The 26,752-nt window shown below is 39.7% G+C and overlaps 1 protein-coding gene across 1 annotated transcript in view; it reads left to right on the top strand.

Annotated features, from left to right (window-relative positions):
• Window positions 1–26,752, top strand: part of GINS3 (GINS complex subunit 3) — a 119,815-nt gene that overhangs the window by 63,973 nt on the left and 29,090 nt on the right. Inside the window, exon 2 of the mRNA XM_074198956.1 lies at window positions 8,504–8,611. Coding sequence (XP_074055057.1) covers window positions 8,534–8,611 — 78 coding nt within the window. The 5' untranslated portion in view covers window positions 8,504–8,533. The remainder of the gene's footprint in view (window positions 1–8,503; window positions 8,612–26,752) is intronic.

A 26,752-nucleotide genomic window follows, 5' to 3' on the forward strand; every position in this document is an offset into this window, starting at 1 on the left:
TTGATTTGTGGATTCCCTTCCACAGATGTCAATCAATTTAACAACCTAGGAAGACCTGGATTTTAGAACTGATTCTGTCACATTCTGGTTGTGTGATCCTGAGTGAGTCAGTCACTTAACTTCTCAAGGTGCTAGACACCTAAGATGAGATATAGACACCTAGCTGCATTTGATAAGGGAATTTTATTATCAAGAATTCCCCACACCAATGGAATTATAGGTATAGGGAAAAAATGTCTGCCATGACACTGGAGATAATTTGGACAAGCATACATAGTACCATTTTATACTTAATATTAAAAATCAAAGTAGTATCAATTATTTTCTACTGTGTCTATCAAAGAACCTTATGAGATATGCAGGGGATGCAGGAATTTGGTTGTTGGAGTTCAGGAGTTTAGGAAGTCAAAGCCCCTAAAAGACCATCCGCTTTGTCCTGATCCTTTCAGGCTTCCTCCTGAAGTGATCTGCATGGGCACAGGTGAACCACTCCGAGGCTTGAATGATTGGAAAGAATATTATCAGAACAACTCAATGGACTTCACATGTATAATGGGTATCATATTGCTTATTTTCTCAGTGGATGGGGAAGGATTAGAGGGAAAGAAATTGGGAGAAGGAGGAGGAGGAGGAGGAAGAAGAAGAAGAAGAAGAAGAAGAAGAAGAAGAAGAAAAGGAAGGAAGGAAAGAAACAAAGAAAAAAGAAAGAAAGAAAGAAAGAAAGAAAGAAAGAAAGAAAGAAAAAGAAAGAGGAAAGGAGGAAGAAGAAAAGAAGGAAGAAGAAGGAGAAGGGAGAAGAAGGAAGAAGAAGAGAAGAGAAGAGAAGAAAAAAGAAAAGAAGAAAAAAGAATATATTTGACTTAGTAGAGTTTCCAGAATGATTTTTATGGTCCCACTAGCAGGCAATTATGTAAGAATTAAATGAATTATTTGACCATAACTCAAAACTTTTGACTGAGAGAATTCGAGCAGCATGTGAAAAATTCAGCTTAAAAATAACCTTACCTAGGGATATCTTCAATTAGCTAGCTGCTCATGGTTGGCTAGAGTCTAGAATCACAAACCTGCTGAAAAAATTGTGACTATAATATAAAAGATGTGAGATACCAGCAGCAGAAATTCAGCAGAGATGCCAGTAGATGACAGCAGAGATTAGCAGAGCAGAGAGAACAAAGCAGTGGAAGATTTCCACTGAGAGGGTATACCAATTCATGTCTAACCTGGTGACATTCCCAAAGGACCACTTGACTTTACCAGGGAACAAGTGCCAGTGGTACCATCTGGAATTCTTAGTCCACAGACTAAAGGGGTTGGACAACTGGTCAGAAGATTGGGGGGGGGGGGCACTGAGGCAGAACTCTGTTGTATTGCCTGTAGCTGGATCCAGATCCTAGTCCCAAGGAGAGGAGAACAACACCAGAAATTGCTACCTCAGGGCAGAAAAAAAGTGCTTGTGGGCACTCACAGAGCAGAGCACAGACCTGGAGAGTAGTAAATTCACCACTCCTTGAAAGAAATGAAAAGTTGCAGACTCTCAAAATCAGCTCTGAAGACAGCTATACAAAAACCTTGAAGCTTGGGACTGTGCCACCGCTACACCCCAGGAGCAGAGCCCAACTTTAACATCAACATAAAAGTCAAGAAATAAGCTGGAGAAATGAGCAAACAACAAAAACCCTGACCGTAGACAGATACTGTGGAGACAGAGAAGATCAAAGAAAGCCACCTTAGAGTCATGAGTTGACCAGGCTACACATCCCTCACCACACTTTCCCCTACTTTCATTCCCCTCTGATTCAATAAATTAAGGACATTCATTTAGCATCTTCTATGTACCAAGCTTGGACTGTGGAATATAAAGGCAAAATGAAACAAACTCTGCCTTCAAGTAGCTTTCATTCCATAGAGGAACATTGCAGCTTGTATATAAATACAAAGCAAAGTTTTTGACAGGAGATGCTAATATTTGTGGGATCAGGAAAGGTGTAAAGTGAGAGTGGTGTCAGAGGTAAGCTGGGAACCAACATTAGGCATTAGAAGAGGCAACAGCCAGGAGGGAGTGCCTCCCAGATGTGGGGCTGGAGTGCAGTGTGTCACGGAACAGAAAACTACCCAGGCTGCCTAGGATGAAGAGGGAATGAAGGATAGATATAATAAAGTTACAAAGGATTTTAATGCCAAACAGAAGAATTAATATTTGATCTTTGAGATATTAGGAAATTACTGGAGTTTGCTAAGTAGAGAAGTGATATTTTCAGACCTGAGTTTTAGGGATGTCACTATGGCAGAAATGAGGAGAGAGTAACTTGAGGCAGAGGAAACAATTAGAAGGCTAGTATAATGCAATTATCCCCTTCTAGACAGTGACTTTTCCCATTGTGGTTTTGATATATCACAAATCAGCATAAAAAACTACATGGGAATTTTGGGAGAGTTTTGTGGAAGCCACAGACAACATGTAAAGGCCAGCAAATGACACTGAAAACGTTTGGAAATCAGGAATTCATTTGTAGAGTATATATAGTATTTATATATAATTTATACATGTATATAGGTAAACAGTATTATATAATATGTAATATTTTTACAATATTATATGTATATGTAAGGTATTATATACTGTCAATATATATCAATATATAATGAATCCAAATTTTACAATAAGATACTATAAATATTCCATAAAAGAAAAGGAAAAAAATTCAGACTCCTCCAAAGGGAGGGTCAAAAAATTTCCAGATTATGGGGGTGTTGCAACCCTAATTACTGTGAGATGGAAGAAATATCTATACTCCTTATGAAAAGTGATAAGGGTCTGAAGCAGGATGGGGGGTGTAAATGGAGATAAAGGGATGGAGGTGAGAGCTGGCAAGAAAGTAGAATTGCTGATATTTAGCAATTGATTGAATTTGGAGGGTGAGTCAGAGTCAATAGTTGAGGATGATGTCAGAGTTGAAAGTCTGGATGAAGGGAATGGATAATGCCCATAGCAGAAATGGAGAAATTTAGGCAGGGGGAGGTTTTGGAGGGAAGATGATGTAGAATAACTGGGTGATCCCATAGTGCACAGCATGCTTGGCCTAGAGTCAGGAAGTTCTTCTTCATGAATTCATATCTGATCCTTTTTTTGCAAGGCAGTGGGGTTAAGTGACTTGCCCAAGGTCAAACAGCTAGGTAATTATTAAGTGTCTGAGGCCAGATTTGAACTCGGGTCCTCCCGACTCCAGGACTATCCACTGCGCTACCTAGCTGCCCCTATTCCTGATCCTAATAGACACATCCTAGTTATGTGACCCTGGGCAAGTCTTGTAACTCAATTTCCTTATTTATAAAATGAACTGGAGAAGGAAATGGCAAATTTCAATCTCAGCTACATCCGAGAAGTTGGGGGAAGGAGTAGTATTAGATGCTTCAGAAGAAAAGAGAAGTGTGAGGAGGGGGATAGAAAATCTATTAGGGAGAAGTAAAGATTGCCTTGTTGTACTGACAGACCAGGTGACATCATGTAACATAAAACTGAAGCAGACCCACTCATCAGCATGGTCCCCATTAGTGGAGGCAGAAGAAGTCGATATAGGAATTATCCGGGATAGGAATTTGGAAAGATAGGAGCAATTTTAGGACAAAGGTTTCAAGTGAATATGATGCTACAGTATTGAAGTGAATAGGGTAAAGGTTAGTAAAGGAAGATTGGGAAGCAAGAAAAAGGATGTTGGCTTCTGAGAATACTGAGGGAAAGAGGAGACTAGACGTATTGAAGGGGAAAAGTTGCTTTCATGGTGAAGTTTAGGAAAAGGAATGATAGGAAATTATAGTCAGGTAAAAGAATTTCAGGGGCGGCTAGGTGGCACAGTGGATAGAACACTGGCCTTGGAGTCAGGAGTACCTGAGTTCAAATCCGGCCTCAGACACTTAATAATTACCTAGCTGTGTGGCCTTGGGCAAGCCACTTAACCCCATTGCCTTGCAAAAACTAAAACAAAAAAAAGAATTTCAGAATTATTAATCATGGAATTGGAACTTTTGTGAGTGATGGTGAGATTCAAGGTACGATTATACGATTATACCTGTGCCTGAGGGAGTAGGTCATGGTAGCTGGAAATTTTGGAACTCGGAGGCTAAGGTATTAGAGGGAGCACTTGCCTTTCCTGGCCAAGAATCTTCTTGTCAGGTGTCCTCCTTGTTTTACAGTTGAACTAGGATTACATCTCAGCTTTGTAAGGTGTTGGGCAAATAACTTACTTTTTCTATCCTGAGACTATCTGATATCTTGAAAATCAACTTTTCCATGCCCTTAGTCTTCAAAACACCTCTCTACTTGATCTAGTCTCACGACTCTTCCATTTCAGTTTCCTTTAGCCCCACTTCTTCATGCAATCCATCAGAGACTGTGACATTCAGTCCAAATTTGAGGTTCCACAGTCACTGATAAAGCAGTCTGTTAGAGAAATTTTGACAATTTCCCCCCATTTTTGAATGATTATTTTCCTCCTTCCCATTTTACCTTTAAATGCTCTTGATAATTATAATTTAGCTGTATCTTCTGTCAACCTTTTTAAACTTGAGGTTTTTTCTCTCTCTCTTGCTTCTTATCATTGTATGAGACAACACTAATCACATTTTTCTACAATGCTCTTCTGTAAAATTTTACAAATAACTTTAGATTCTAAAATAATATTGCCCCTGGTTGCCATATCTCTCTGCTTGACAAATAAATAATTGTTGTCTTAGACTGTATCTAGGTTCTTTTCATATCCTTGTTAATTGTTTAATATCAGCTAAACTTCTATAGGATATGAGGATAGTTCATGTTGAGGTCTGTTCCTTCATCCAAATTCCATTTAGAGGGGCATGAATGTCTTATTTAAATAAGTTAGTCTGATTATTCATCATTATTTCTCTTTCTTATGATTTCTTCTAATTCACTGTAGATTTTGAGCTCTGCTCTTATACATTTAACTGTCTAATCAATGAGAGACACCTGGTTTGGAAAAGTGTCCCAGAATGGCAACCAGCCATTTCTAATCTTCTAAAATATAATTGATTTTGTTTTTTGATGATGTTTTTCAGGGCTTAGTTCATTCAAGCCTTTGTGATTCTTTCTGAAGAAAGATTCATGGTACATGGCTATGGAGCTTCTTTATATCATCTCTAAACCTCCATCCATTTTCTTTCTCGATTATGTACTTTATTTCCTACTGTGTTTTTTACCATTCTCCCCTGTGCCCACCATTGTGTTGACTCTAGAGTGTAATAATTTAATTTAGAGGTACAGAATGCGTTTTTCATCAAATTTTCTACCTTCTCACACTTGGTGGACAGATTTTGGTGCGTAAGTTACAATTATTTTCATGATACTCTTTTAGTTTATACTTATCATGAAAACTGTAATATGAGATAACAAAGCAGCCTATGAAATAATATTTATTGGGGTTTGGGACCAATGGAAGAATCAACTCAGTCAACTCCAAGGGAAACCTGTGAGCCATCTTTCCCTTTCATTTAGCTGCAACTTCCTAAATGAACTCCTAGTTTTATTTATAGTAAGAATGCCAATATTGATATTTTTCAGTTCCTCCAGTAGAATGCCCATTCAGTGGCCACTGGACACAGATTTCAGAGTACCAACAAATTGACATTTATAGACAACCTAACTATGGAATTTTTAGCATTCTCTTTCACTTTTCTCCTCCTTCTCCACCATCACTATGGGAAGGGAAGGGGACTACTAGAAGAAAAGAGTATCTTGAATTGTTCTATTTTGTTGGTTGTCATGGCCAAAGAACAATAGTGCCCAGGGGCTAACCCAGTTTCCTTGGGAAACAGACAAAATCAGTGACTGGGACCATACTCCTTTTCTAGCATGGTAGAACTTATCGATGCTTGGGCTCTGATAGCACAGTCTTCCAGAACCCAGATTCAATGCCATGCTATATGAAACATAAGAGCAGGAAAGAATTAAGTCAAAGTAAGCTTAGTCTTTTGGAATTTTTATGACTTCAAACTTTCTGTCACTCTAAGTAGGGCTAAGGTACATGACTCAGACCCTGATAGAACATATGCTTTGCTATTATGGGCTCAACAACCATGACTCATGGGAACATTGACAAAGGATATCTGTGTACTATATATACAAGATTTCGATGTGCCAATATTATTATGCAACACCAGTTACTTAAACAAACACAAAAGCTACTATATGATTGTGGATAGCCAGGTTGTCAGGTTGATGGGGCACCAATGGGGAATAGCAGCAAGAGTGTTGGACTTGGAGTCAGATAGACCTGAGTTTGAATCCTGCCTCAGTCTTTTCCTGGCTCTGTGATCCAGGCAAACCTCTCTTGAACCTACTATCCTCATCTATAAAATGCGGGTGAGAATAGCTCCCACCTCCCAGGGTTATCATGAGCATCAAATGAGATAACGTTGGTAAAGTGTTCTGCAAACCTCAAAGTGTGATATCAATGTTACCATTATTATTAGTCATCAATACAGGAAAAACCAAGTGAATGAAGACTGCATCCACTGTATTTTTTTTTTTTTTTAGTTTTTGCAAGGCAATGGGGTTAAGTGGCTTGCCCAAGGTCACACAGCTAGGTAATTATTAAGTGTCTGAGGCTGGATTTGAACTCAGGTACTCCTGACCCCAAGGCCAGTGCTCTATCCACTGCGACACCTAGCTGCCCCAATCCACTGTATTTTTCATGCCACTGGAATTCCCAGGGATTCCTAGATTTAATACGGCATGTTTGAGAAATCTGAGCCCTTAGCCACTACAAAATGAGTATTAATGGAGATAAGTATGAGCAATTTCTAATTGATCAGCAAGTGTTCAATTTTATTTGAACATCTGATGAACCAAGCTAGAAGACTTGAAGATGATGTCAAGACTATAAGTATGGATGGATAGATAGATAGATAGATAGATAGATAGATAGATGGATGGATAGATAGATAGATGGACAGATAGATAGATGATAGAGAGAGATAATGGATAGACAGATAAATGGATAGATAGATAGATGATAGATAGATGATAGATAGGTAGATAGATAGATAGATGATAGATAGATGGACACATGATATATACTAACATACTTAAAGTAAAACTGAACCTATATAAACATACATATTAAAAATAAATTAACCTGGGTTCAAATCCAGCCTCAGACACTTAATAAATTACCTAGCTGTGTGGCCTTGGGCAAACCACTTAACCCCATTTGCCTTGCAAAAACCTAAAATAAAAAATTAAAAGTTTTAAAGTAAAACATTTCATCTGCATTCCAGTGCAGTGCTTCCCAGGGTACAGTATTTGGGTTAATCATAATTATGTAAATATAACCTGAACTTCCATCCAGGGTATTTTCTACCAACATAACAGGAATTATAAAAGAACTGTCAAAGCTGTTAATTAGGACAGAATATCAAAGTCAACAATGAGGCAAAATTCCCTACCCACAAAGGGAGATACAATATCCCACTGATCCCCTGGTTACTGGTGGGAGAGGGTACATTTTCCAAAAACTCACAACCCTAGGGTTGAACCTTAGCTGGCCTATTTCTCATAGCTCCATCTCTTAGTAGTTGACTCAGTCTCACCAGGGTTGGCTGTTTTTTTTTTGTTTTGCTTTAGTTCAGCAGCTAGATCTCCCTGACTCTGAAACTATTCCTATCTTTCCCAGATATCTGCTATTGGGTCCCTTCTTCACCAAGCAGGCCCTTAGGTGGTTCTTTCCCACTGTCTTCTGTTGTTGTAGCATTTTTTTTTCTTCAAAAGAAGTATGACTGCTCTTTTGTGAGACTTCTCATACCTATAGGTCAGTATAGTTCAGCTACTTTGTTAGCTAGAGCCAGCACAGTAGAATACTCAGTGGTCCAGTTCCCACTTCCTTTCCCTCTCACAACAGGAATTCTCCCTATAATTGCTTTGATTTTTAGATTAGAGTGATTAAATTCCTTTCAGCTCCCATCATGCCCCTAGCAACTAGGAGTGATTACACTAACTGACTAAGTACCTGACCCATGGGACTAGTCCCTTCTACTGGTGACACTAGATCCCTAGCTACTGAGGATATAGCATTACTGAGTTAGGGAAGAGAATGTTTCACATCTCAACATGCTTTTGGCATTGTCCTCAGGTCCTTCTGCTCTCACTGCGAGTGCATCGAACAAGATAATTCCCAGCCTACATACAAGAAAGGATACAACTCCCACTATAGAGAGAGAAAGTGAGAAACCATGTCCTGAGGGCTCCATAGGACTGGTGGAATCAATTAAGTAATCTATGTCACCTCTCAATTAGGTCTTGTTGCTCCCACAATACTTCAATTCTAAGGAGACAGATAAAGCAGCTACAGGCTCTGGATACCTCCTCAAGGGTCTGCTATGATAAACAGACAGAAAAAGAAAGCTATAGGGTGGGGTCCTTCCCAATGAGGTCCATAGAATGGGTTATTTCTGCTATTCTCTGATATAGCTTCAACACAACTTTCCTTCTCAGCCTCCTTAAGACATCACGGGTGGAACATTAATGGATACTGGAGTTTTGCTTCATCAATCAGTGGTGACAGGTCTTTCAGCACTGAACCACCTAGAAGAAAAGATCAAGGTAAAAGCTCAATCCTCCATGATGTATGTTCTTGGCAGAATAGACCAGAGGGGCTTGCTATTATTTACTTCCCAACCACGCTACAGTAATGACTGATATTTTTATGGAATTTTATGAACATCTCATTTAGGCCTAGCAACAATTCCAGGAGATGAACAAGGGCTACAGTTATTATTCTCGGTTTATAGATGAAGGAACCAAGGCCCAGGGAGCTTGCCTTGCCTGTGGAGGAGTGCCAGAAGGTAAATGGAATGCTGGATCTCACAAAGCCTTGGTAATAGATGAGATTGCCAAGGCAGAGAATATTCAGAGGGGAAGGTTCTTCCTGAGAGAAAACTCTTCCTGAATTCATATCTGACCTCAGACAATTATAAACTATATGACCCTGGACAAGTCACTTAATCTTGTTTGCCTCAATTTCTTCATCTATAAAATGAATCCTGCAGTCAGGAAGACCTGAGTTCAAATTTGATCTCAGATACTAACTAGTTGTGTGCCCTTGGGCAAGTCACTTGACCCTGATTGCTCCATAGTCAAGACCATCTCCAGTTATCCTGATTCATATCTGACCTCTCCAGAGGAGAAAGTAAGGTTGATGACTTAGCACAGCACCCCCTCACTCAAATCCAATTCACTTGATTGCATCATCTCCCTGATGTTATGGTCTTCCAGAAAGAACAAACATCAAAATAAGCTAGAGAAGGGAATGGTAAACTACTGCATGGTCTTTGCCAAGAAAACCCTAAATGTGGTCATGAAGAGTCAGACACACCTGAAAATGACTCAACTATAGCAAAGAACCTGAGATGGGGGAAATAATATTCAGTCAATGACTGCTAAACTAAATATTCTAACTTCTGCTAGATTCTGTAGGGGAGTATGAGCCATGTATGTATGAGCCAAACAAACCCCAAAGGGACAAAACTAAAAACATAGAGTAATAGTGAACAATATAATTATTAGTTAGTACAGACTAATTGTAAGTGTTGTCTGAGTTTGTGGGAGAGGGAGATGACAACTGTAGTAATCAAATAGCTCATAGTCTGATCTGGGTTTTGGAGGATGGGTAGAATGGGACCAAATGGGGGTGGTGGGCAGAGGGAGAGTGGAAAGTTCAGCTTGAACAAAGGAAGCAGCATGAACAAAGGCACCCCTAGGGACATGAGCCCAAGACACAGAAGACTAGCCCACTAGAGCAGATGGAATATTGGTGGGAACCAATCAATCAATCACCTAGCAATTATTAAATCCTTATTGTCGACCAGGCACTGTGCTAAACATTAGTGATAAAAATAAAGGCAAAAAAAAAACAAACCCTAGACCCTACATTTAAGATGAACCATTTAATGGGAGGAGACAAATGACAACAATTTTGTACAAACGAGATACAGACAGAATAAGTGTAGCATAATTACAAAGGGAAGGCACAAAGATTAAGGGGGACATGAAAGACTTTTTACAGGAGGTGGGACTGGAACTGACATTTGAAGGAAGCCAGTGAAGCCAGGAGGTAGAGAAGAGGGAGAGAATTTCAATGAAAATGTTTGAAGTTGGGTGATGGAGGATTGTGTTTGAGGCCAGGGCCACTGGATTGGAAATGAGGGTAAGTCCAGGTTATAGATGGACATGCCAGAAGGGACCTTAGTGGCCAAGGAGTACAACTCCCTCATTTTACTTAAGAGGAAACTGAAGCACAGAGGAATTAGGTGACTTTCCCAGTGACCTGATAGCATAATGAGATAAGATTCTAATTCAGGTCTCCCAGATTCCAAGTTGATTGCCATTGTCTATGCCACCTGTCTCCTAAATTAATCGATTAAACAAGACTACCCAAATATTAACCTGTTTGTAAAAATAACAATAACAAAAACAAAAAAGCCCACACCATTATCTTTTTAACTGAATGTTAGTTATGGTGAGAGCAGAGAAGCAATAATTTCCCCACATAACTGCCAGATTCTCTCCTTGGCTGAATACCTTTTGTCCCAGTGACAAAAGATCCTTTAAAATTAAGTAAACGAAGAATCAAACTAATCATTACACAGAACCCAGAAGGTGACTGCCATGCCTGATTTTGTGCTTTTGGGGAGCTCTTTCCATTTTGTGCAGCACATATTTTGTGAGTATTCATATGATTCTAAGTTAGCAATATGAATATATTTATTTGGCTTCATTGAAATGCTCCTGGGCTAACTCAATTTTTTTTGCAAGGCAATGGTGTTAAGTGACTTGCCCAAGGTCACACAGCTAGGTAATTATGAAGTGTCTGAGGCTGGATTTGAACTTGATTCCTCCGTGCTTTATCCACTGTACCACCTAGCTGCCCTTAATTAGTCAAACACAATTCCCTCTTACTGAAACCTGCTACCGTTCAAAGGGGGGCATGATGTAGAGAATAGAACATAGGATTTGGAATGAGAAGATTGGCCTCTGCTTCCTTCTGCCTGGGGATCCTTTGCAAAGCACTTTGCTCATAACTGTCCCATTAGGTAGCAAGTATAAGGATTATTTTCAGCCAAGCATAATGAGTGGCATGTGGTAGGTGATGAATAAACATTGATTGATTGATTCCCACTTTGTGGATGGACAAACTGAGGCTCTGGGAGCCCATGGGTCACACAGGTATTCTTTTTCCAAGGTGAAATTCGAACCCAGGTCTCCTGACTCTGGGATTGTAAATGGAGAGGCAGTGGTTACTCTTGGGAATCCAAAAAATTAGGGCCTGGAACTAAGAGGTGAGACAGGTTCCTTGAAGGTACAGGTGAGATAGGAAGGCAGCCTCTTTCCATGATACCACCCAGAACTCAATCTGCCTCACCTCAGCCTTGTTCATCAGAATGCCAAAACCCCATGGGAGGCTTAACTTCTATACACAAACTAAAAAGTTAAACCTTACGCGGGGGCTTGTACATTTTGAGAACTTTAATTATTTTAATTAAAACGTCGATCTCTTTCTCCCCTCATGTTTTCACATGTTACTTCTTAAGTGCATTAGCTGTCAAATGCAACACCATTCTATTTTTTCACAATCCATCTCTTGCAAGAAGTCACAATTCCTCCCTCTCCCCAGCTTTAAACTTTCTTTTTAAATAGGAAAATTCTCAGAATTCTGTGATCTGTCTAATTATGTGGCAAGCACAAGAACAGTAGGTTTTGGGGAGGTGTAATCGTTCTATTTGCATTACTTACCCAGAGGCTGGTGCTGACAGATTTTGGGTTTTTCTGAGGCTGCAAAATTTGAGATCTTTGTTTTATCACACTTTCAAAAGTAGTTTATCCCTTAGTGGGTAATCATGAGATTAACTCACAATTCTAAATCACTTAAAGGTTTGCCAAACACCTTTTTCAGAATAGCCCCCGGAGTAGAGAGTGTAAGGGTTATTATCATCCCCACTTTAAAGATGGGGAAACTGAGGATCTATCATCTCATTTGATCCTTATAACAATTCTATGATATAGATATTAAGATTATTATTATTCATATTTTGCTGTTTTTGTTCAGTCCTGTATAACTCTTTCTGACCTTTTTTGGGGTTTTCTTGGCAAAGACACTGGAGTGGTTTGCCATTTTCTTCTCCAGATCATTTTACAGATGAGAAAATTTAAGTAAACAGGGTTAAGTGACTTGCCCAGGGTCACACAGCTCGTAAGTGTTTAAAATCTTCCTAACTTCAGATCAGACATTCTATCCACTGTGTCATCTAGCTTGCCCAAATCCCATTTTACAGATGAGGAAACTGAGACTGAGGCAAGGGACTTACCTAGAGAGTCACATAGCTAAGAAGTGTCTGAGGCAGGATTCAAACTCAGGTCGTAATGATTCCATGTCACTCTTATCTAATACAGCAGTGATTAGTTATTAAATTTGGGTCAGGTAGCTCAATTTCTCTGAACCTCAGTTTTCCTCATGGAGATAAGAACACTATGCTTCTATTATGTATCCCAGAGCATTAATGTGAAAACTAACCAAACAAACAAACAAAAAAAGAGGTACATAAAATGCTTTCTGCTTAAAAAAAACCCCAAAGAACCAAAATAGGATAAAAGAGGACTCACTCTTTTTAAACTAAAAAAGAGCTTTTAAACATTTTTTTAGTAAGCAACCAATAATGTATAGGTCAAAATCTTTATTTTTAGTAAGAAAGAAAGTATTGTCTTATAATTACCAAAAATTTTCCCATGACACAGACCTACTTTATTTTTTTTAAGAGACTAGCTTTCTTCTGCAAAATGTATGGCTTTGATTCATAGATCACAATCTCCAAAGAATTTATGTTGGTCACCCAAAACACAATGGAGAGAACTCATTCATGGTGGGCATATGTTAGCTTACAAATTAAAAATCATTGGGGGGGGGCAGTTAGGTGGCACAGTGGATAGAACACCAGCCCTGGAGTCAGGAGTACCTGAGTTCAATCAGACACTTAATAATTTCCTAGCTGTGTGGCCTTGGCCAAGCTACTTAACCCCATTGCCTTGCAAAAAAACAAACAAAAAGGAATCATTTGGGAGAACTGAAATGAAAAATATCATAAAGAGATTTATAACAAAGCAAAAGGGAAAGCCTGAAGGTTCTACCAGTATCCAATGGATGCCAAGACACCTAGAAGAAGGCCACTTGAAATGTTGCATAGGCTTCATCATGACAGATTTTTGGGAGAGTCTGGGTAAGTGTACATATGGTGGTTAGTGATCTACATCGTTGGCCACTCACATCCATGAGACTGCAGTTCTTTTAAATACTCAGAAAAGAAGAAAATATACAATGTTCATTTTAAAATTTCAGATTTCTTTTATGTTAGGAAAGATCATTTTAATTTTACATGAGAATAAGCACAAAATCCTTAACTTAAAAAAAGTAATTGAGAAAAGTGTCTTTCTAAAAACAGAAATGTTTATCATGCAAAAAAGGAAAATAAGATTTCTATTACTTTTTCATTCAACTCTCTATGGCAACAGAAAATGCTTATAGAATTGGCAATGTATATTCACTGTTGTAATGGCACTTTTATCCACTTAAACACTCTGGTTGTTTTCACTCATGGGACATAGGAAAGTGTATTTGAATGTGGAACCCAAAGAATGCTCAAATCTGTCTATTGAATTGTTGGAACAAGTCTTTTGGACTTAACTATCTCTACCCTGATGGACATTCTTGCATCCAAAAAAAATCCCAATGAGGACCAGAACTCAAAGATCCTAGAGCAGGTAGATGATGGGGCAGAGTAACCATACAAGAAGACAGGGTTTAACATCTACTGAAGCAACCTCCATCCCCTCCCCCACAGCGAATCCCACAGTGTCCAATTAAAACTTCACAATCCCACTCACACTCATACAGTTTTACACCCTGGACCAAGGACTGTTTGCATCCACCCCCACATATTCTTCCTGAGGCCCAAACTGTACCATTCAGAGACAGCTTCTGGTGGTGTTATGTCATTGATGTCCTCAGAAGAGGAGGTGACCTGTGGGGAGGCCAGCCCATGACCAACCTCTCCAGATCAAGGTGATGCTGCCTTGATTCTCCACTTGCAGGTCAAAGTTTGCTCTATTGATGAACCAAGACTTCTTAGGAACAGAACCCAGAAACAGTCATTTACATACGAACTTATCCTCACATTGCCAGGTATTATACCCCAACTCACAAACATCTCCCTGAATATAAAGAAAGTACTTCTGCACTAATCCTTGAATAGTTCCTCCTATGAAGAATAGTGCAATGGACAGAGATCTGGTTCTAAAAAAGACCTGGATTCAAATACCACTTTTGTGACTTTGAACAAGTCATTTAATTGGCCTAGTTCTGTTTCCTAATCTGTAAAATAAAGTGGTTGGACTAGATGCTACCCAAGGTTCCCTCCTTTTCCAGAGCTCTAATCAGAGGTAGAAGCTAGGGGCTGTTTGGGCATTCTCTTCATGGAAGGAACCCTGAAGTTGTTGCTACAAATATTTCAGGAAGTTTTCCAAGCTATAAAAGCCATTTACCATCCAAGTTGGCCCAGAAACTTATTGGCTTGACCTGTGGTTTAAAATGCAAAATCATTTACATGCAATAGTTCATAAATTTGTCACAAACTGGCTCATTATGCCTGAATGGGGACTCTGGGAAAATCTCCAAATATGCCTTCTCTCATTTTCCATCAAGATTACTATCTCCTTCTCAACGTTGCATGACCCAGAAGATACCCCCCCACACACACACACAATTATGACTTAGGATACATTCCCTATATCTAGCCTCCCCTGAGATTATCTTGTAATGGAAAAGCAGGCCAATGGAGGCCCAGTTGCTAGTCTTGGTTCCAGGATCATTGTTTTAATGGATCAGAATTTTGCATTACATTCACAACTTTACTTTTCTCAAGAGAGCACAAGTTCAAAGAAGCTATTGACACAAGAATTTTCGTTCATTCTCACTCTCCTACTCCCATAATGTCACACAGAATACTGTCCAATTGTACCCCAAGAAACTGATCAAAGGAGACAAGGTCCAAAGCCAATGGATTTCTTCCAGTGAAAGTTTCTAACTTTGTTGGCCTTTCAACCCTGGTTCTGCTTCATCTTGAACTAACCTTCATCACGTCTTTCTATGGTCTTCAACCCCTCCATACCCAAGAAAGGAGATCCCACACCCCATGAGCTGAATGATCTTTCCCCTGCCTGTATGGTCCCTCTTGGTCCTTGTTGCTATAAAGCAATGGTCTGAGGGGCACCTAGGTGGCCCAGTGGATAGAGCACCATCCTTGGAATCAGGAGAACCAGAATTCAAATCCAGTCTTAGACACAAAATAATTACCTAGCTGTGTGACCTTGGGAAAGTCACTTAACCCCAATAGCCTTGCCCCCCAAAATAAATAAAGTAATGGTCTGGGGTTACTTCTAAAACTCTGATTAGTGTAATCAGCAGTTATTGCCATCAATTCCTGACTCTCAGCATTTCTGGATTCTAGAATGAAAGCCCCAGGGAAGATGAAATAACTGCCTCCCTCAGGAAGTGTTACATCTTTGTCATTTCCAAACCAGTCACTAAACTTCATCCATGCTCCATTCTCAAAATTCTTGAACCCTGCTCTCAATATGATCCATGCAAACAACCAAGGGCCAATTGCCTAACTAGTTTTTTGGACTGATCGCCAGCATCAGGAGGATGTCCTGACCCTAATTTATGGGGAGTGGGGGTTATGATGATGATGATGATGGTGATGAGGAGGAGGAAGAGGAGGATAAAGAGAATATTTTGAAGATGGAGAAGGAAAAGAAGGAGGAAAAAGGAGGGAGGAGGAGGAAGGGAGAGAAGACAATCATGAAAATGAAGGAGGAGGAGATAATGAAGACAAGGAGTAGAAGACAATAATGACAATGAAGAGGAAGGAGAAGGAGGAGGAAAAAAAGAATGCAAAGAAGACAAGAAGGTGGAGAAGAAGACCTTTGAGTTAGTAAGGTATTGTCATCCTTATTTTTCATAAGAGACAAAATTTTCAGATGAGGCCCAAGAGATCAAATTTCTTGTCTGTTGAGAAGAACTGATTATTTCTCCCATATTAATAACTAATTATTGAATTACCCCCCCTTCTACTTCCCCATCCAGAAATCAACAAGGTGGCAGATAGGGGAAGAAATTCCCAGAAACTCTTCCCCCAAAAGTCATAGAATTATGACCCTAATCATACTTCAGAGGGGCAAAACCCTCAGAAAGACTGAGTGAAGCAATTTCCCAGTCCAAGACAACTTGGTAGATGCACAGGAAAGGTCTGTTCCACAAGGACCAGGGCTTAGAAAACACCCCAGTGCAGTCAGATGACAGCCGTGCCAGAGCAAAGCAGCTCCAGCCTTCCAGGAACAGCCTGCAAAGCACCTGGGTCCCTGGGAGCACCTGGGTTTGTGGCAGTGGCAGCAGTTTCCAGACCTCTTGTCCTGGGGATCACTAAGACTGGTTAGTGTGTTTTGGGGAGAACTCTGTCATACAACAGCAGTGGGAACTTATGAAGTCACCCAGAAGCTACTTCCAGAGCACTCAGGCTCGGGATAGTAAGGGTGTGGGGAGAGACTGCAGAGATCTCTCTGCTATCCCTGGGTAGGACTCTGCTCTCTTCCCATACTCTGATTCAGGGTCCAATATGGATCCCCATACCATCATGGTGGAGCAGAGACCCTCCTCACAGCTCCAGGGCAGAGGGGAGTACTTGTGATTGTCCACAGACCAGAGCATAGGCCAGGAGAACTCATAAGACCTTGAAGGAATTAGGGTCTTGGGGGGGGTGTCCCCAAAAAAACTCCAAAGTTTTGAAAGTGCAGTAAATCAGTCATAGACTGAGGAAATGAACAAACAATAGAAAAAGAAGAATATGACCATAGAAAATTACTTTAGTCCCATGGAGGATAAAAATATTCACTCAGAAGTTGACAAAGTCAAAGCTTCTGTATCCAAAGTCTCCAAGAAAAAAATAGGAATTGGTCTCAGGTTATGGAAGAGCTCAGAAAAGACTTTGAAAAGTAAGTAAGAGAGGGCAGAGGAAAAATTGGGAAGAGAAATGAGAGCAATGCAGGTCAATCATGAAAACCAAGTCAGCAACTTAGTGAAGGAAAAAGCAGTTCAAAGGGCAAATGAGAAGAATGTCTTAAAAAACAAAATTAGTCAGAAAAGGAGATAAAAAAGCTCTCTGAAGAAAATAACTCCATCAAATGTAGAATGGAGCTAAAGGAAGCTGGTGACTTTGAGAGAAATTAAGAAACAATAAAACAAAACCAAAAAATTGTAAAATATCTCATTGGGAAAAACAACTGACCTGGAAAACAGATCCAGAAGAGACAATTTATAAATTAATGGGCTACCTGAAAGTTATCTCCAGGATAAGAGCCTGTACTTCATTTTTCAAGAAATAATCCATCAAAACTGCCCTGAGATCCTAGAAGCAGAGGGTAAAATAGAAATTGAGGGAATCCACAAATCACCACCTGAAAGAGATCCCAAAATAAAGCCTCCCAGGAATATTATAGCCAAATTCCAGAACTCCCAAGTCAAAGAGAAAAGCAACTAGAAACAAACAATTCAGCTACTATGGTGCTTCAGTCAGGATTACCCTGGATTTGGCAGCATCTACATTAAGGGCTCATAGGGCTTGGAATATGATATTCTGGAAGGCAAAAGAGCTTGGAATGCAACAGAGAAACAACTACCCAGCAAACCTGAACACCCTCTTCCAGGGGAAAAGATGGACAATCAATGAAACAGGATAATTTCAAATATTCCTGTTGAAATGGCCAGAGCTGAACAGAAAGTTTGATCTTCAAGTATAGTACTCAGGTGCAGTGTAGAGGACTGGAGCAGTGTGTGAATCTGCAATCCAGGACATGTCTTAGCCAGCACCTGCTTTTGTGGAATATGCTCAAAGATTGCTCTGTTAGAGTTCTTCATGAACTCTGAAGATTTATGCAATGCTAGATAAGCACCCTGAGAATGGAGGGAATATCCAACTTGAGAAGAAACTATGCCCCAAAATATTATACCCAGTTATGCAGGTGCAGAGACCAGTGCTGAGTTAGACAAAACAAATCCTGTACCTAAGACATGGGAAAATATGTACAGACATCTGTGACCAGATCAAAGGTACAATTCTCACAGGCTTGCATTTTTGCTTACATACCGTTTGTGGTTTTTATCTTTAATTATTATGACTCTTTGGACAATAAATGGCTCTGCTAGTTGTCCTTCTAGCAACCCCACCCATGTGTATGCATCGCATTTCTCTCCTGAGCCAAATTAATTCCTCTGCCAGTCAGGGGGCTTTAAGAGTGCAGCATAGAGAGGGAAAACAGGAAGGACTAATTATGATGGATTTAATGAGGTTGAACTGTGTGTATTCCTGCATGGGAAGAAGATACTGATAACTCATATGAACCTTCTCATTTATAAGAGGAGTGAGAAGGAGCAGATATGATCCAGGCACAGGAGGGAGCGGAATATAATGGTATAATATAGTAAAAAGATGAGTCAATGTGTGATAAAGGAAAGTACTGAGAGGAAGAAAAAGGAGAGGAAGAAAGGGGCTAAGATATTTTACATTAAAAAAAGTCAAGAAGATGTTTTTTGCAATTGGGGAAGGTGGGGGAAATGAAATTTCTTATCAGAAATGGTTCTAAGAGGAAATAACATAGACACTCAATAGGGTATAGAAATCTATCTTACCTAGAGGAAAAATAAGAGGAAAGGAATGGGATAAGGGGGAAAGGGAGTAAGGGAAGTGGGGAGTAGGTGATAGAAAAGAGGGAGGATTGTGGGAGAAGGTACTCAGATACAACATACTTCTGAGGAGGGACAGGATAGAAAGAAGGGAGAATAGAATAAATGGGAGTGGAGAGGAATAGGAGGGAGAGTAATACAGTTAATAATAGCAAATGTGATAAAAGATATTGAATCAACTCTGATAGACTTATGATAAAAAATGCAACCCATCCCAGAGACAGAGTCATGGTATCTGAACACAGGCTGAAGTACATGTTTTGTGTTTTGCTTTTTTTTCACTTCATTTCTCTTGAGGTTTCTTTCTCTTTTGGGGGGAGGTGGATTTATGTTGACTTTCACAACAAGATTATTGCAATAATGTAGAAATAAGTAACTAAACATTTTTAAAAAGACTTATACAGCCAGGATGTCCAAGATCTAATCAAAAACAGTAAAAAAAAAAATTCTAAATTTAGGTAAAAGGGTGAATTTCTGCTTATTGTGTTTGTTCAGATAGGCCTAGGAAAATGTGGATTCTCCCTTTTGTCAGACAAGTGATGTGGAAATTCATAAGTCTCTTTGAACAAGGCTTGGGTGCTCAGTGTCACATACATGAAGATCCTCATTATAATATAGCCCATATCTCATTGTAATATTTATTTTCTCATTAATTGTTAACTAATCAGAATTGTCATCCTCAGGAAAACTCATTCTTCCAAGGGCATATAAGCATTGAGTGGGTTCCATGAGCAATCTTTGTCATTCAAGAGTGCCACTGACCTCTTTTATTAATAAAATTATTAAAAATGATTAAATTACCCAGAAGCTATGACTTTTTAAATATCACACTAACATCTTACTCATGGTAGGAGTAATGAGAACCTTGCACTCCTATTAGGTCCTCTCCACCTGATTGTTCTACATTGTTCTCCACTCTTTTCATTGCTTTCCTAAGATTTACAAAGCATTTTGCAAACATTATTTTGTCCTCACAATGATTCTGGGAGATAAGTGCTGTTATTAACTCTATTTTACAGATGGGGAAACAAAAGGATATTGAAGTGAAGTGACTTTTCCACATAATTAGTGAACGTGTGAGGCTAGATTTGAACTCAGTTCTTCCTGACTCTAGAGCCTGCATGTTATCTACTGTACTACCTAGCTGCCTCTATACTGAAACAGAGAAATTGTACATCAGAAAATATATAAATTTAGCATTCTCTGATTCTACCATATGGTTCATTTAACAAACATTTGTGATTTGAGCAAATTTCATTAAAACATCAAAGGCATTTTAAAAAAGAATTTGACATCTTTAGTTGGTAAACAAAAATTTAGGCACTTTAGAACACAAGAGTAAAAAGAAAAGAAATGACATCAGTCTATGATTTAGACACAAAGGATTGACAGAATTAATTTTTGCAGGCTCAAAAATTATTTAAAATGTTTTCTCCTAATGAATGCATTTCTAAAGTTTGGTCTCAACTAAATATTGAAAGTAAAAGACAACTTGAAATTGTGGTTCTCTAAACGTCTGGGTTGGATATCCTACATCTTGCCACTGTAATTTTAATAACTAGCATTGATATATTTCTAATTATTACTAATAGCAATAGTAGCTACCATTTACATAGAACTTTAAAGTTTGTAAATTTTTTATATGTTATCTCATTGGAAGCTTTGAACAGCATTGTGATGCAGATTAGTCTTATTGACAGATAAGGAAACTGAGGCATATTGAAGTGAATTGACTTGCCCCAGGTTATACAGTTAGTGAGAATCTGAGGTCAGATTTGAACCAGATCCTATTGATTCTAATACTTAATCTGAAGGAGTATGTAATGAATATGGGAGAGAGAAAAGGCTTTCCATACTTCGCTGTTCATAAACCATATATGAAGAAGTACTGTTTTGGCTACATTCTTACCCTATTTCTTTCCTTGTTGCAACAATTCTGGCCATACTCATCTCTCTCTCTCTCTCTCTCTCTCTCTCTCTCTCTCTCTCTATTTATTTTTAGTTTTTTTGCAAGGCAAATGGGGTTAAGTGGCTTACCCAAGGCCACACAGCTAGGTAATTATTAAGTGTCTGAGACGGGATTTGAACCCAGGTACTCCTGACTCCAGGGCTGGTGCTTTATCCACTACGCCACCTAGCCGCCCCCCTCATTTATCTATTTAAACCAGGATGACTAAGAACCCAGAAAAAAACTATTTCTAAATAACTGATTGCTAGTGTTTCACCTAAAAGTCAAGAAAATATCACTGCTATCCCGAGTTGACCTTTCTAGTCCATGGGGAGTCATTCTCTTTGAGTACATTGGTAAAATGAGAGATTTAAAGATCTCTTAGAAATTTAACCTTCTTTGTTCCCACTGTATATGACTCACTTAATAGGTTGCTAATTTGACTCAGCCATCATAGGGATATTTCCCTAATAGCTTGATAATGGGGCACGGATAGAGCTGCCTTCTCTGCCTGTCTGTTGGCTAACTCTGCTCTTAGGTGCTTTGGGGATAATGAACTCTATGACTGCTTCTGCATAATAATAATAATAATAATAATAATAATAATAGCAATAATAGCATGCATTTATATGCTTTCAATTAATATAATAATAATAGTAATACTAGCTTGCATTTATATGCTTTGGGGATTAGTAATAATAGTAGTGCTGATAATAATAGCTTGCATTAATAGGCTTCTGATGAATAATAATTAGTTATAATTTATAAAACACTAGAAGGTTTATAAAGCACTTTACATATCTCATTTGGTCTTCACAATTCTTCAAAGTAGGTACCATTATAATCCTTATTTTTCAGATGAGGAAACTGAGGTACACAGAAGTTAAGTGACCTGCCCAGAGTAGAGTCACAGAGCTAGAAAGTATCTGAGGCAAAGATTTGAACTCAGGTCTTCCTAACTCCAAGTCCAGTGCTCTATGGACTATGCACCACTTAGCTGGGCAAGTTTAGGCAGCCAGGTGGTGCAGTAGATAGAGCACTGGCCCTATAGTCAGGAAGATCTGAGTTCAAATTTGATCTCAGACACTTTACACTTATTAGCTCTGCAGCCTTGGGAAAGTCACTTAACTCTGATTGCCTCCTACCCAGGACCCATCGCCAGTCATCTTGATTCTTATCTGGCCACTGGACCCAGATGGCTCTGGAGGAGGAAGTGAGGCTGGTGACTTAGCACAGGCCCACCTCACTCAAATTCAATTCACTTTCTTGTCATGGCATCACCTCCCTGATGTCACAGTCTTCTTCCAGAACTAAGGATAAACAACAACCTAGCGGCCACATGGGCCTCAGTGTTGAATGACTTTGAGGAAGGCAAAGTTATCTCTTTATTGGCCACTGAGTCAATGGTCCAATGTATCTTTTTTAAAAAATGTATATAAGGGGCAAAGGGGTTAAGTGACTTGCCCAAGGTCACACAGCTGGACAATTAATTAATAAGTGTCTGAGGCCAGATTTGAACTCAGGTCCTCCTGACTCCAAGACTGTTACTCTATCCCCTGAGCCACCTAGCTGCTCCCCTCCGTTTATCTTTTAAAAAAGGAGGAGTCCCATCTTGCCTTTCTCTTACATCAATCTGCAAGGTAGAATAACGTAGCTCTGGGTCTTTCCATTAAGGATGGGAAGGATGGTCTGGTGTGTCACCTAGAATGGCAGAGGAAGGGATGGGAATGGTCAGCTAGATGAGCTGCCTCTTCTACTTCAAGTTCCTTTGTCTGATTTCCAGGTGATCAAACATTAGTCCTGAGAGGGATGTGTCTAAGCTGTGGTGGCCATGTAAGTTTGAGGGTGCAGAGGTCCTGGGTCCTCAGTCAGTGACAGTTGCCTGGGCAATGGCAGGGCACACAGAGAAGATGGCCACTGGCCAGATGATGACCACTCTCTGACTTGGCTTGCCAGATGAAGTCTACTCGAGGAGAACAATACAGAGCAGAGGGGAAGCATAAAAATGCCTCTTTTGTTTTGTCCTCCATTCTCAAAGAATTGAACTTGAATGAGGGGATGCTGTACCAAGTCAACAGCCTCACTTTTCCCTCTGGAGCTATCTGGGTCCAGTGGCCAGATATGGATCAGGATGATTGGGGATGATCCTGGATGGGGGGCAATCAGGATAAAGTGATTTATTCAAGGTCACACAGCTAGTAGATGTCAAGCATTTGAGGCTGAATTTGAACTCAGGTCCTCCTGAGTTCAGGGCCATGCTCAATCCACTGTGCCATATCTATCCCTTTAGCCTCTACAGCTGTCCTGACAAATCCTTTATCTGGATGATTTAAAGTCTCAACTTCCTGGATGAGCAGAGCAGTAGTTATTAATACTACTTGTTTGAGGACAGCAAAGTGGTACAGTGGATAGAGCACTGGCCTGGAGTCAGGAGGACCTGAGTTCAAATCCAGCCGCAGTCACTTAAGCCAATTGCCTTGCAAAAAGCCCCCAAAACAAACAATATTAGTTTCCCATATAACCTTTTTTCCATTTGTCAATGAACAATTGAGAGGATCTTTTGCTTGAAGCATTTCTTTGATGCGTAGAAGAAATAAATACCTGTCCCATATGTAATTTACATTGTGCATTTCTCTTTTTTTTTCTTTTTTAGTTTTTTCAAGGCAATGGGGTTAAGTGGCTTGCCCAAGGTCACACAGCTAGGTAATTATTAAGTGTCTGAGGCCGGATTTGAACCCAGGTCCTCCTGACTCCAGGGCCGGTGCTCTATCCACTGCACCACCTAGCCAGCCCTTACACCGTACATTTCTACTTCCTTCTTTGACAACTACCCTGGATAAGAGACTAAGTTTTAGCTAATTTTCCCTGCTAGGCTTTGGGATGGGAATGTTAAAAAGATTTATTAACTAATTTTGATCAAGATGCAAATATCTCAGCACATGTTTTATGCAAGACAGGAATAAATTGTTTTAAAAACAATAAATTCTGATATTGCATTTATGTAGAAATTGGATTTATAACTATGTGCTAAGAATCTATAAAAATTTAAATGAAACAAATTCAGGAAAAAAAAGATTTCTCATTAGAGCCCAGATGCTCCCAGACTGCATGCTCTCTGACCACCTGAATGGGTCCAGAGCAGGTGGGGGACTCCCTTAGAGGAAAGAGAATGAGATGATGGGGCAGCTAGGTGGCAAAGTGGATAGAACACCGGCCCTGGAGTCAGGAGGACCTGGGTTCAAATATGATCTCAGACACTTAATTACCTAGCTGTGTGGCCTTGGGCAAGCCACTTAACCCCATTTGCCTTGCAAAAAAAAAAAAACCTAAAATAAAAAAAATAACGAGATGAGCCTTCCTCATCCCAGAAGTGCTTTATGAATTGTTAGATCTCCCCCCACACAATACATCCTCAGCCAACAGATCCTGTCTCATTCAGAAAATAGGCATTTCAGTGCTAAGAACTGACACCTGTCCCCTGGGACTAGCAGAAATGAAACCAAACTCGGTGATGAGTGGAAACACCTCCGTTAAGAATCTATATCCCTGGTGTATAATAATCAAATTACCTCAACATGTTTCAGTCAAGGGAAAAAAAATGCTTCTTAACATTCAACACCTGCCTTGCTGCCTAATGAATCTTCACAGCAATTTAAATTGAGTCATGTGTCTAGTCCTCCCTGAGCTGTTTAAATTTCTCGCCTTGAATTTGAGCTTTCTATGGCTGCTTTCCATTCAAGAACATTTTTATTATATATTTTGTTTATTTTCCAATTATATACAATAGTAGTTTCTATCCATCATTTTGGTAGGGTTTTGAATTTTTCAAAACTTTTATTTAAGGCAAGGGGGTTAAGTGACTTGTTCAAGTTCACACAGCTAGGCAGTTATTAAGTTGTTGGGTTTTTTAGGTTTTTGCAAGGCAGATGGGCTTAAGTGGCTTGCCCAAGACCACACAGCTAGGTAATTATTAAGTGTCTGAGGCCGGATTTGAACCCAGGTCCTCCTGACTCCAGGGCCGGTGCTTTATCCACTAGGCCACCTAGCCGCCCAATAATTAAGTTTTGAAGCTGGATTTGAACTCAGGATTTGAACCCCTGACTCTAGAGCCGGTGCTCTATCCACTGCACCACCTAGCTGACACTGGGGTTTTGTATTTTACAATTTTTCCTCCACTTTCCCTTCCCTCCCCCCCTCCCCCTGACAGAAGGCGATCTGATAATCTTTACACTGTTTCCATGCTATGTGTTAATCAAAATTGAATGTGTTGGGAGAGAAGTCATATCCTTGAGTAAGAAATAAAATATTAGAGATCACAAAATTATGTAGTATATAAGACAACTTTGTTAAAAATTGAAGATAATTAAGCTTTGGTCTTCATTTAAACTCCATAGTTTCTTCTTGTGGATACAATCAGCATTCTCCATCACAGAAGCCCTAAAATTGTCCCTAATCATTGCACTGATGGAATGGGCAAGTCCATTAAGGTTGATCATCGCCCCCATGTTGCTGTTAGGGTGCACAATGTTTTTCTGATTCTACTCATCTCGCTCAGCATCAGTTCATGCAAATCCTTCCAGGCTTCTCTGAAATCCCGTCCCTCCTGGTTTCTTATAGAACAATAGTATTCTGTAATATTCATATACTATAACTTGTTCAGCCATTCCCCAGTTAAGGGAGATCCCCTCACTTTCCAAACCTTTTTCATGATCGCTTCAGGATACAGACCCAGTGGTGATGTTGCTGTATCAAAGGGTATGCACATTTTCATTGCCCTTTGGGCATCATTTGAAAACACATGTCCTTTCAATTTGCTGGGCAGCGAGGTAACTTTCTTTTTGGGGTGGAGGAGGTTTGCAAGGCAGTGGGGTTATGTGACTTGCCCAAGGTTACACTACCAGGTAATTACTAAGTGTCTGAAGTTGGATTTGAACTCAGGTCCTCCTGATTCCAGGATCAATGAGAAAAGTAACTATCAAGGGGCACCCTGGTGCCCCTTGCTCCATCTCTAGTCATATCTCATGTCTGGTACTTTCTTCCTGGGTGACATGAAGCCAGATAACTTCTCGGGACTTCCCTTTCTTCCTCTGTATAAGAAGATGAACCTGGACAAGTTCTTCCAGTTCTAAATGTAGTAGTCAATGATTATCCACGAGACACAGGAATCTAACACCATCAAAATGTTAAGTCCATCTTTTTTTCCCTTTAACCTATCAAATTTTTAATAAGGGGATGAGTGGTGTGATGAATAGTCTGGAATATTACTTCTCTGGACCTCAGGTAGTTATCTATGATGAGAAATTATTGGTGGGTTGCAATCAGTGGAAGAAGTGACCACATCAGGGCCTTGATGTGGTAGCATTTTAATATTGTCTTTTAACTCACCTCCTTCCCCCCTCAAAGAAGTTAGATATTATTCCATTACAAACCCAAGAACTTGGAAAATAGACCCAACCCACATAAAGCTGTTATTTGGATTCCTTTAGACACTCTACTGATGGATCAGGCTGGAGTCTGGAAGACCTGAGTTCTAATCTGGTCTCAGACACCAGCTTCTTGATGCTGGGCAAGTCACTGCATCTCTACTTCAGTTTTCTCATCTATAAAATGGGAATAATCATAACCCTACCTCTCAGAGTTATTGTGAAGATAAAATGAGATATTATTTGTAAAGTGCTTTGCAAACTCAAAAATAATAAAGATATGTGTGCCATTGTTATCATGGGAGACCACGGGGCATAGCAGAGAGACACTGTACCAGAAAGCAGTAATGTTGGGCTTCAGTGATGTGAGGCAGGGATCTTAATCACTGGAATACCACTCCTTTTTCTGTATTAGAAAATTGGAAATCTTGAAAGCTAAACCAACCAAGAAGACCTAAGGGCACAGTGTTCTTTTTTAGAAAGAGGGAAGAAAAGTCATACACTCAAAATTAGAAACCATTTTCCCC

The sequence above is a fragment of the Macrotis lagotis genome, chromosome 1, assembly GCF_037893015.1.
Source record: "Macrotis lagotis isolate mMagLag1 chromosome 1, bilby.v1.9.chrom.fasta, whole genome shotgun sequence".
NCBI classification, from domain to species: domain Eukaryota; kingdom Metazoa; phylum Chordata; class Mammalia; order Peramelemorphia; family Peramelidae; genus Macrotis; species Macrotis lagotis.